General features: G+C 42.0%; 1 protein-coding gene across 1 annotated transcript in view; it reads right to left on the reverse strand.

The window, feature by feature from the left end:
• Window positions 1-902: 902 nt before the first annotated feature.
• Window positions 903-12,883, reverse strand: part of LOC114556683 (eukaryotic translation initiation factor 3 subunit E) — a 43,916-nt gene continuing 31,935 nt past the window's right edge. The window contains exons 11-14 of the mRNA XM_028579701.1: window positions 9,543-9,652; window positions 3,694-3,796; window positions 2,703-2,837; window positions 903-1,083 (exon numbers count right to left, since the gene is read on the reverse strand). Coding sequence (XP_028435502.1) covers window positions 1,048-1,083; window positions 2,703-2,837; window positions 3,694-3,796; window positions 9,543-9,652 — 384 coding nt within the window. The 3' untranslated portion in view covers window positions 903-1,047. The remainder of the gene's footprint in view (window positions 1,084-2,702; window positions 2,838-3,693; window positions 3,797-9,542; window positions 9,653-12,883) is intronic.

The raw sequence follows: 12,883 nt of genomic DNA on the forward strand, positions 1-12,883 counted from the left end.
AAGAAGGCCATTCAAGTCCAGCTACATGTTCAATTTGCAATGCCGATTTGTCTCGTGGTGGCAAACAACACACAACATGGCCGCTGTTACAACATTTGCTGATGAAACATCCGAAAGAATACGAGGTGGGCATGAAGGAATCTCCAGACAGCAGCCAAAATGCAGCAACTTCAGGTACGGCAAAGGAAGGACAGAAAAGGACAAACATACACTGCTGTGGATTAATGTGTTTACTGTGTTAATGGACTGAAGATGGGAGTGGGATTCGGTATTTGGCATTCAGCAGAATCTTAACCAGTGGATTCGGTATTCGGCCGAACCCCAAAAATCGTGATTCGGTGCATCTCTAGTCTACGTAAAATCCTTGTTTAGTAGTTAAATTACATGTATGACGAGGAAAATGAAAAGCGTGTGAAGAAATGCAAGCCTGTTTGTGAGCAATTATGATAAAGGAGGGACAGAGAGGCAGAAGACTGAGTTATGAGAAGGTCGAAAGCAGAGAAGAGCGGGGGTGGGGTGGGACATTTAAAAGATTGTGTCTGTCTGGCTAACAGTTCTTTATGGCTCTCTTACGTCCTCAGATGGGCAGAATGACTGGCAGAGAGCGTGACCACTGGTAACTGTACATCACCTCTGTCTGCCCCCTCCAGCTGACGTCCCACTCAGCGAGACTGCCTGCCACGGTGAAGCGAACCACTAAAACACCATAAAACCAACAGACTAAACAGCCATTCATCATTACTGTGCACACATGAGCCGCATCACACACAGCAGCCTGAACTGTCCCACTCGGTGACTCAATGCGCACATTAAAACTTCATCAAGTATTACCGATACAAAAAGGTCTGACCACTCAAACCTCAACCGCCGTTTGTAATGTCCAGAAATAAGGCAATCATGGGTGAAAATGCTTCTTGTTGGTCACTTTTATTGAATTTGTGATGACTTGAGCAGAGTGCAAAACAGCACTGTGCTCCTTGAGATACAAGTGTGGAAAATAAAAAAGGTAACACAATGGAGTAGGATGGATTCCTCTTCAGCGTGTGGCTAAAATTCAGTTTCCTGACCTGCCCAGTTGGGTGTCTGCAAGAAAAGCGTGAAGAAAACATGAAATTAGACCATTTGTGGATCACTGAGACTGATCAAAACAAAAATTTTGCTTGTTTGATTGTGGGAAATGTGAAAAAAAAAGTAACATACATGTGCAAGCAGTTAAGTGCTGACGTTTTGCTGTGGGTTGACAGGGACCCTAAGCAGCCGTCCCAGATGGTTGGCAGTTAATTGTTCTCTATATGTAAGTGATTTGTAGCCTTGAGGACAGCAGGATGTAATGGTGCTCTGTGAGTTGTTTGCAGCCTCTTTTGTCTAATTACAAAAACTCCTTAATGAGGGGGAGGGGGGGATTTGCTGTTTAACAGGGCAGGGTTATGGCTGCACTCCCGCTGCAGATATTCAAACAATAGGGAGGAGGGTACTTGAGCAGATCAAAAGATAGCCTCTTAAGTGCTGCACAGTTAACAAGTTAAACGATGTAACGTGCGTGTTGTAACTCCGTGGCCTTGGTGCGGATAGGTGTCCGGACAATCTATCTGGTTGGAGAGACGTGCGTGTCTTTAAGGAGTGGGGAGTAGGCCTGCACCATAAATCGTTCTAAAATCGCGACCTCGATTCACCCGTTATTGATTTAATTTTTAAATTTTTTTTACCTCCTTCAATTAATTTATTGAAAGCATTTGACATGGACATGTTTTAATTATGTAAAGACATGTTCAAGGAGTTCAGATGCAGCTTGTATCAGGGCCACATTTAGTTCAATGTGTTATATGTCACTATTTTTGGTAGCCTACTGTACTTAAATGGCCAGTATGGACTTTATTTTCTTTATTCATTGAAGCCTCTATGTCTACAGGCTTGTGGTGATGCACAATGTGCTATAGGTGCCAAAAAGAAATCCATGTATGGTACTGCCAATTTTTTTTTGTTTTGTCATGGTTCAGGTGTGCAATAAACATTACACTACAAAAATGTGTGGCAGAGAATCGTGATATAAATTCTAAACTTAAAAAAAAAAAAAATGTGATTCATATTTTTCCCCCGAATCGTGCAGGCCTAGCGGGGAGTTGCGTGAAGCAACAGCTCAGAGCTCCAGGTCAGAGTATGTGTGTGATTATTACAGTCTGTGTAGTTGGAGTACTTTTAACAGTCTACATACCACTAAAACACACAAGGTCAACATCAAAAACACACTTAAATGGGATGAGTGGACTCTGAGCCAGACATCTGCAACAGGTCCTAAGTGCAGGGAACTCCAGGTTTTAAGTAATGTTCACCAAAAGCCAGTGTGAGGGTCCACCTTATTTACGTTGCTGAGCTGAGTCACAGAGCGCAGGCATCGTTTTATGGCTGTTTGGAATCTACCTTGTCATTAGGCCTTTGAAGAGCAAAGCGCTCGCTCTGTTAAACTTGCTCTTACTGGCTTTTTTTCGTGTAAAGAGAGCTTTTGTTGATGGTTGTTCATCAACATTCTTTGGCCTTGTTCTTTTGAGCTGATCATTTGAGACCCTTTGAACTGCCCTGAGTTCACGTTGACCTCCTCGCAGCCTGATCAGTTAAGGGAGGGGTGGTTGCCTTCAGCGACAAGCTGGGAGGGGAGGTTTGTGTGCATTTTGTCATTCTGCATGTACAGTATGTGCTCTACTCGCCTCATTCTTGGTGCTCTGGGCCTGCTTTTTCTCAATGTTCATGGCCAACATTTGGCTGCGGAACGAGAGGCTCTTGGTCTTCTCAATCACCTGCTGGTAAGGTGATATGGCGTTGTTCCCCATGACCACATGGCCCTAGAAATATGGACAAAAGTGGACAACAGATTCACAATCACAGCCGATGAGCCAATCACATTTGGTCTTGCAGACACACCATCCTACAAACACCAACCAGAGGCTGTATAGGTCCTATTCCCAACCACTGTAGGCCCATCTAGATAATTCTATGTCATTCTGGAGGACTGGGCTATGATTTGCTGATTACAGAGAACTGTTGTGATGTGTATGCCAAAGCATGCAGGTTCAACATGGAGCCTCACGAAGAGGACCTTACAAGGGTGAAATATTATGCTAACAATGTCCTTACAGTCTACCCTCCAATCCCAAAATCAGGATATAAATAATGCCTCAAGTCAAACAGGAGGAGCATCTAAAAGGGCTGTAGGACCGTCACTACCACCTAGAGCTGGGCGATATGGAGAAAATCAGATATCACGATATTCCTGACCAAATACCTCAATGTCGATATTGCGACGATATTGTAGGGTTAACAATTGGTGCTTTCACTAAATATTTTAACAATGAGAATGTAAATGTAAAAACATGAATAATCATCAGTAATGTGGAAATAAAGAGTAAGTGGGCAAAAGCTAATAAAAGAACTGCGAGAACAGTCTGGTAAGCTCAGATAATTACTCTACTTTACTGGAATGCAGCCTTTAAACCAGGAAAAGACAACACTCATGTCATCTTACAATATCCAAAATCTAAGACGATATCTAGTCCCATATATCAATATCGATAGAATATCAATATATTGCCCAGCCCTACTACCATTGCCAGTTTGCAAAGGGCTGTTTAAAAACCTTTGGTTTGGTTAAGTAGTTCAGCACTGAGCCCACTGATTGAGGAAGAAGACAGAAGGTCTCACCAGTTTGGAGTCTATCTTTGCATCCAGCCGGGCGTTGCGGATGAGATTGACGATCCATCTCTCAGCATCCTCGGGCGTCATGTTCAGTTTGTCTGCCAGCATGCTGTTGAGGAAACACAGTGACATCAGGCTCTAACCCGGGTATGAGGCAACAGAAAGGGTAGAGAGGTCGGTCTCCGTGCTGGACAGTCTGTCCCAAAAAATGAAGAGAATACCCAATAGCACTCCTGACATGGGACTAATGTTACCATATGCGAAGACCTCATATAGTTAATGAATGACTCACCAAAATCACTGGTGTTTTAGATTTGGGATGTACCAAATTAGCAAATCCAACCTGAAGTCTGCGCCGACCATGCATTAAAACCTTGGTTTACAGATTCCACTATATTGTTTTACTTTTTTTTAGTCATGCTAGCATCATGGCCCTATGGATGGCAATGTTGCTCGTTCTACAGAAAATATCTCAACATCTGCCAGATGGATTTGTGCAGTTACTTTGTACAGTCATACATGGTTCGCAGACAATGTGTCCTAATTACTTACTCAGCCTTTCCTCTAGTGCAATCATCCAATTTAAAACCTTAATTAGTCTTATGGTTTATGACCTGCAAAACTAAATCAGCCTCAGCTGTACTTTGTGTTTAGAGCTAATAGCCAATGTTATCATGCTAACACACTTAATTTAGTGAACATCATAAACTTTATACCTGCTAAATACCAGCATGTTAGCATTGTGATTCTGAGCGTTTTAGCATGCTGACATTAGCATTTAGATTAAAGCCAATTGCTGTGCCCAAGTTGAGGTTCACACAGCTGCTACTATATTCCACTTCAAATGACAAATGTCTAAAAAATGCAGAAACAAAGTACTGCAGTTGTTACAGATCCCCTGGTAAGATAAGTCCTTTTCAAACAGTGACTTCAATTAAACTGGGCTGCCGTCTGAAAGTGTTGATGCATGTATGAAATATGTAATGAATGGAATCAAATAACTCCGTCAACACTACACTACCTTATGATGGATGTTGAACATTAGGTGCCAAGTGACTAGTCATTATTTTCATTCAACAGTATTAATAGATGGCCAACATATTGTGTTCAGGCAAAAAGGTGTACAAGATGAAACGCATCCCAAAAAAAAACACTTCTAATGGGCCTCTACTGATGGCAGCTTGATTTACAGACTTGTGTGAATAACTCAATTATAAGTGCTGGGACTACCCCATGTTGTGAGCCTCTGCGGTTACTTATCCTTTTATTTTAGAATTTTTTGTACCTCTGTCCGGGACACACTTTCTCCCCACCTGGCTTGCTAAAGCTCGTCATGACACACTGGTCAAACGGGGACTGTCCCTCAAAATGAAAGCCAGGTTGGAGGCCGGCCTGCTCTTTGATACAGCTAGACGTGGATGTGTCACAGCAGAGGGAGGGGCGGTATGAGGGTGGCTGGGATTCTTTGATCCAAAGCTTCCCCAGTGCAGCTGGCTTCCCTTGTGGCTTTCAAAATAACTAGACCCCTCGATACCCCCATCCCCATCCCCCCCCTACGTTTCCTGCCCCCTTCCTCTTTTCTAACCCCCACCACCCTCCACGCCTACCGCATTTCATATAAGGGCCCCAATAAATATACTCACCGCTCTGTGCACTGCCCACAATTACTACAGCAACCCTAACTCTCATCTCAAAAGCAAGACACAGTGCCCTCTCACTAACCGTACTAACACACATACTTAATGAAATACTGTAGGTTCAAATTTGCCATTGTGTATAGCCTGTGTGTGTTTGTACAAAATAATAAGGGTGAAAAGGTCAATATAAAAACAATTTACCCTACTAATTATCACTTCCTGATCCATTCATCACATTTTGTGAGACTCCTTCAGTGAGTAAGCTAGAATTTGCCCAGACAACACGTGTCACGCCACGGTTCTGCAAACACACCCGCATTACTTATTTTAACTGTCGCTCTTACAGTCTGACTTATTTAAGACATTCTTTTGGTGGAAAGTAATCTTTGGGATTTGTGATAATGTCTGCCTCACCTCAAGGCTAAAAAAAAAATAAGCCTACCCTTTCGAACCCCTGAATGGTGGCAAAAACCCACATAAAAGAAGGGAAATGAAATGATGTCAGTGTCTGGATGGGGCATCAGAAGCATAAACAACAAATAAAAGCATTGCCTCAGCATAATGAGCAAAATAGGGTTTCCAAGTGACAGTGCAATACCTCTCACCACTTTCACCGCAGTGAAGTGATGGAGGAGGTGGAGGATAACGAGATAGAAAAGCACCAGTTCTGAGATGACTCATGTGTACCTCAGCAGGCCAGAGGAGGGGGAAAAGGGATCCAGAGAGAGACTGACCAACCTGTCACTCACACCAACAAATGGCTAACATAGCATAGCTCTGCTGGACAGCTGATTACACTTCAGGTCATCAAAACCTGGAGAAAATGATGCTTGACAACAAAATTGCTACTATTACTGGGAACCTAACTAGTTTGAAAAAAAGTGTCAGCTGTCTAATGACGCAAGTCAAGGTGATGGAGAACACATGTCGGTGGTCACAGGATTTTAGTCCACAGAACTAAATCTTGCTAACGTAGAGTAAATGATGGATGAATAGTTGTAGCTCATATTGATAGCTTAATCAATACAAGATTTTGACACGAGTTGGTAGATACACATATACACACGTGTAAGTGAAGGTATATAAGTGAAGGTATTGACTATTGTTTTTGTAGTTTCACGCTGTTATATACACACACATTGTCATATACACACATATACACACAAACAACAGCGTGAAAATACAAAAAACAATAGTCAATACTGTACCTTCAGTTATTAACCTAACAATCAAGTAATCTCTGGCAAATCTGAATGAAATTTGTTATTGGTTCCCATTTTACCCGTGTGATTAAGTGATTGCTGCGCAGGGGTACTGGGTGTTTTGTTTGGCAATTCAGTAAAGTGGGGGCACATGTCAGTCAAGTCCAGGTCAGATAAAATGATCGAAAAAAAACATGGTCTGGTTTCCTAACCGGGGAGTTAAGCTAACCCCTAACCCCTCCAAACGTGATCTGAGCAGAATAACACAGGAACACCGAGTGCCCCAAAAGGCCCAGGGCCTTGGCCTGTACCAGCCAAAGTCCTCTAATCTAATTTATAAAACAAAGTCTGGCAATGTTTTCCTCCCAGGAAGGACATTTGTATATCAGAGAAGGGTTACTTTATCTCATTGTCTCTCCGAGAGGTGTACAGCAGCTACCCCTACTTAAGCCTTAGGGTGAAAGTAAGAAATGAGGGGAAGAAAAGAGAGGAAAGGAGGGAGATGTGAGAGGCGGCAGGGACAGACTTAAACAACCTACACTATTGACAACCTTTGGCCCTTAAGCCAAGCAGACTGCCTCCATCACTGGTTTTATTTTACACAACCATGATCCTATTCCTTGGGGGAGAGGGGATCACTTTCATTTCGACCCCTTATTCACTCTGGCTCCTGAGCTTTCGACTTCAGGCTAGGGGACTCCTTTGGGTCTCAATACCAACCTCACACTTGAACAGAGGGGTCAGGCACTAAGGTCTAACTCCGTTAGAGAAGAGAGTAAGGTCCTTCTCAAAAGTAGCCCCCTTCTTAACGCGGCTGGCCTAAAATGAATGCATTGTTAAACACTAACATATGACAGTGTTTGGGAGACTCCAAGCCATTTGGAGCAACCTCGCTTTCGGCTTGGAGTAAAATTGATTTTTCAGGGAAACCGAAATGATCGTGTGGTCTTTTTAATGACTCAATTGTGAGGTGGAAAGATCTTCAGTGTTTCATCCAAATACACAAGACACTGCTTCCAACTACCAGTGAGCTGTTGTGTACAAATACAATCTAGTGATTGGGGATGGGGGGGTGAAACTGCCCAAATGATCATGTGTCTGAAGCATTTACTCAAAATGTCAAAGGACAAGTGTGCATTTGAGGTCAAAGCCGGGTCTCGCCACTGAAACTATCATGGAAGGACCAAGGAAATAAACGCTGTACATCAAACAAGGAAAACAAAGTTAAATTGGAAACACACACACACACACACACACACACACACACACACACACACACACACACACACACACACACACACACACACACACACACACACACACACACACACACACACACACACACCACTGAAAAGTCTAGACAAAAAGGATGTGTGTGTATGCAATTACGAGTGCAGGCTGAATCACATTTTCACTGTCTATAGTACATTTTACATAAGCCTTTATTGCATTAAATAACTCAATTACGCCAACTTCTGGTCTACTTTTGTCTCCCAAGCTGTGGGCAAAAGGCGAGCTAAATATCTGTGAAACCATCATGGCCAAAAGCTGTAAAAATGTCCTCATTAAAAAACAGCCATCAAATTCATTTGAGTACACGCTTGGGTGCAGAGGGCTTCTGGGTAGAGGACTAATGACTTGGAATTTGGGTGTCTTTCAAAAATAGACATGTCCTATCCAACGTCATAACGCCACCAAAAATAAACAGAGAAATTCCTACATTTGCCCAATATGTGTTCCTGCTTTAGAAAACTCAATAAAACAAGAGCACAAGACAAAAAAAAAAAAAAAAAAAAAAGTAGAAAAATCACCGTTCAACTTCCTCTTTCAGTGTTACCACTAACCTTTGTGGTCCTTAACAAGTAAATGGATCCAATTGCAGTAAGTCTGCCAAAAAGAACCAGGACTCCTAATCAATTCCAGACAATCTGCAACTGGAGATTTCGACAGGGCCTGATCATGTTCCACGGTTCAACCTTGACTACAGACCTCCACGGCTCTATATAACAGTCAATGTAATCATTTTCGTGTCAACAGAAGTAATTCATTCCCTCTTTCCACTGAGCATCATATGTTTGTGGACCATATTGGAAATGCAGACCTTCCTTCGAATCTCCAGCATTCACAATATGCCTGAGGGTCAGAATACTATGAATATAGCCTGCTGAAACCAGTGCCAAATTTGCACTGGAAATAAGTGAGGATACACAAAAGAACAACATACCCATTACCTAATATCAGAGATTAGATGCAGCAACAAGCACAGATCCACTGCTACAAGAATGGGGATTAATGGCTGAGAAGGGTGGATGCTCTGTATTTATCTTTGTCACTCTCTAAAACTAATGTAAAGAGGCAGCCAAATCCTATAATGTCTCTTAATTGCAGGCAATTACTATAATCTTTTTTTCTCTCTCCGCAAAATGCACACTATAATAAGCATCGAGTAAATTTCCTGGTTTTGGGGAGGAATCCAAGGTCAATTTTATTTTAACGTATCTAAACTGGATTTTGAACTACAAAACCCTTTGGCCTCCATTCCCCCATAGAAAAGGAGCTGAAAGATTTCTGCCTGTTACAGCGTCTAAACCTTGACCTCTCCCTGGGAGAAAACGGTCTACGAACTGGCCTCGGACAGGTGGTCTTAAAAGTTCAGCAAGCAGAGCAACTTGCGGAGACCTGGAAGCAGTTAAACCTCACGATACTTAATCCTCAAGATGTGTGGGGGTCAGCATTTCTGTGTTTGGACGGGGCAATAAACACTTATCTGTGAGGAAAATTCCACTAATCACAAAGCCCGTGTTCTTACTTCCTGTTTACCGAGTGCCTACGACGTCTAGTGATAGCAAACAGGACTTCCTGTTAGTCTTATGGGAGGTTTGTCTGAACCCCGCTGTGCAACGTGGTCAAAATCTGTGGAGACAACTGTAGAGTCTCCTATGACCGTCACCAAAAATCACAAGTTCGACTTGCAAAACTTAGTATCGCTTAGTTTGGATTGTACTGCATGACTGACCTGATGCTAATGCACTGGTGAATTCTGCAGAAGGTCTCAAAGATGAAGAGGCGGGCATTCTCGATGAAGTCCTCCAGGCAAGCAACCAGGAAGAAGTCATTCACAAGAACCTAAGGGACAGAACAAAATGTAACATAAGAGCAGTGGAAACAAGAGTTATTGATGTCTGTTCAGAGGTCTACATCAAAGTTGCTCTTCCGACAGTTTAAGGTATGAGCGGGGCGAAACAGTTCAATACATAAGTCAGAGCTTTTCTTAGACTCATTAGGACAATCTAGCTGGGACCTTCAGATTGGACAGCAATGGAGAGTCAGGAGTTTCAATTGGTCTGCTGCTAGGAATCCATGTCCTATTCAATTAAGGACGAAATCTATTCATTAAACCCATAATCCAATTGATTTTTGATAAATGGTCAAAGTAAACAGGGGAAGGACCATACTGGCTACATTCAAGTTCTGAAAAGGTTTGTTTTAAATAGGAAAGTTCCCTGTATTAGGTAGTAATCTAAGGCCCTGCAAGACGCTTGAAATCAACCACAGACAATCAAACGCTACCATCACCACGAGACAATATAGTAGGAGCCAAGCCAACCCCAAAGATATCCACATGGTCTGTGACTTATCACCAGTCATGTGGTCTGGTGGTTCAGTGTCAACTCCACTGTTCAGGATCGCCAAATTTCACGGCTACGCTTAACCAACAACTGTAGCACCACCAGTCCAAATAAACGTACAGATGAGAGCAAGTCTTTTCAGCCGTCCATACACTGCATCACCTGTGGCTTGTTATAGTAAGAAATACAGCCTTGCTTGGACTCTTTGACAAGTCTGCATATGGCCAATTCATCTACTGTAAATGTTCATGACCCAGCTATGGCCCCCAGAGGTACCACTGTGTGAAATGCTCCCATTTCTCAGTGCTTGCTGCATTCCAACTCTCCACTGAGCGCTATTTCACATCACAGACCTCCATCTTCAAAAGTTCTCAAAGAATTACCAGCTCTGTGTCTGCTTTGGCTTAGAACGCTGCTATCTGCCCAGAGTTTTGCTTGAATAATTCCCAACTACATGGCGCTATCAGGCAACGCACATTTCAGCTATGACAACGCTTATCTAAGGCTGATAAACTTTGAACAGTTAAGTGTCCTAATTACTGTCATCTGGGATTCAGACAACAAAGCTTCAACAAATTGTGAAAGGGGCTTGAAGAGCCCTATTATGCACAATCTGAAGGCTTGAATATAGGTAGGCATATACTTTTCATTCTTTGACATGCAAGCATCTAACATCTGACAGCGATTCCAGATTTTGGTGGAGTGGGAAAGAAAAAAAAACCTGTACAGCCTGAACAGGACAATTTAAACCAAGCTAACCCATTTGAAAGTGCTTGGCTCAAACTATTATACAGGGCACAGTGAACCGAAGACAGGAGAGCTGCAAACAATACCCATATCTTGCTATTACAGCAATCAGTTAATATATGGTGCCACTCTTCTCAATGGCTCAAAATTGATGCATTACAAATGCTCATCAAGACGAGAGCCCATCCCAATGGGGTATCCGTTTACCTCAATCACTCCACAGTCTGTGAAACATCCCTTTACATCAGAAATAAGGCACTTTTTAAAGGCTTGTGTGAGAATTTCTCCAGGGGAAAAAACTGCATTACCGACTTCAAACAAGACCATTTGGGGGAAAAATGTTTGCAGACCATAACAGGCAATGCATTAAAGGTGCTGTTAAACATTTTTGGAACCACCCACCTTGCTAGACCTGCTTGGGAACTGAATAAGGTCAATTGAGGGCTTTTGTGCCTACTGGACATGCGCCAATAAGACTGACAGGTAGGCCAGTGTTAAACGCACCTGGAATAACTTGAGAGGCAGTTGGATTTTTGAGCATGCGTTTCAACCACAGTAGAGTCTCTGTGAACAGCACCCCATGAGGCGAGGTCAAGACCAACCCAGAGAGTTCCTAAAAAGTGTAAGCACGTGTTTAACAAGGTCGGGGATTGAGCGTGTGTCATGTCTGAGCTGAAATAGGATACATCTCCAATATTGTTGATAGTAAAAGTCATCATTTGGAGATGCCCCTGGAGGCCTTTGCATGGGAAATATCATATTTGCTCTTGAAACATACATGCTTTGGATTTTTTCAGACCATGAACAGGGTATAAGTAAAACAAATCTGCCCAAATGAGTTTGGTTATAACTTCCTTATTTGCACAATAGTGATTTGGGAAGCTTAAGATTCTTTGTATTAGCTAAAAAATTTAAACGAAACAGAACCAGCAGTAAATTGCTGACATGATTTATAAACATTTACTCCTGGGAAGGAGCCATTTGATCAGGCCAGATGTTTTTCATTTTGAAAGTTTATCGTCAAAAGCAAAAGATGGAAAAAGGGGCCAAATAACCCAGAGTTTTGCTTTTTATTCCTCTGCAGGTCCAAATGATCATGCCCGTTGGGAAAACCAAATTACAGAGTGTACCTAAAAGAATAAACTAAGCGATCAAGTTACGCAAAACATGCATATAGAACACCACCAGTTAGGTCACCTGAATGGGTCCCCAGAATCTGACCAGGCCCTCATAACACGGTCTGTTGGACTTATGCCACCAATGGAACACATCATTTATCATTATGTTGTATAGGCATTCCTGTTAGTGTCCACCCGCTGTATCTAACTGAATGGAAATGTAACACTTGCATTGCAAGATCTCAAAATGCTGCACAGCAAACCGTGGTGGCAGCATTTCATAAGCCTAAGACATACACAAAAAAGGAATAAGGAATTCCTTAAAGATGAAACAAGACTTAAAATTGTTGTACTGGCATCCTGGCCCACATATTTTGAAATTCAAATTATAAAAAAAATAAAAACAAGATTCTTGATCATTATTGGTGCTTATTTCTTAGAACTTAAATCAGAACAGGTGAAAGTGCTTGAAATGTAAAAATGTTGTAACTTTGTGTGGGAATAGCTGGTGCAGAAAGACAACATAATTCATAGCATCTACAATTAAATACGCTACTGTCCAGTAGACCCAAACACCTCATATGTAATAGTTATGTGTAGAGGGGGTGTACCGTGTGCAATCATTGATAATGAGTTATGTTTTATGTTCTTCACAGAAAATGAGCCAAGGCCAATGAGTTTGAGTTAGAAGAAATAACAAAATAGCATAATTTTTCTTTTAGCAAACATTGAAAACGGGTCCCACAGACCGGGACAACACACAAGGGTTAAATGAAGTTGACCTTCTAAACAAAAGATGTATCTTCACATTGTCTAATGGTTTCATGTACAACACATTTTTTTGATTGAAAAAACAAAACATT

This window comes from Perca flavescens, chromosome 6, assembly GCF_004354835.1.
Source record: "Perca flavescens isolate YP-PL-M2 chromosome 6, PFLA_1.0, whole genome shotgun sequence".
NCBI lineage: Eukaryota > Metazoa > Chordata > Actinopteri > Perciformes > Percidae > Perca > Perca flavescens.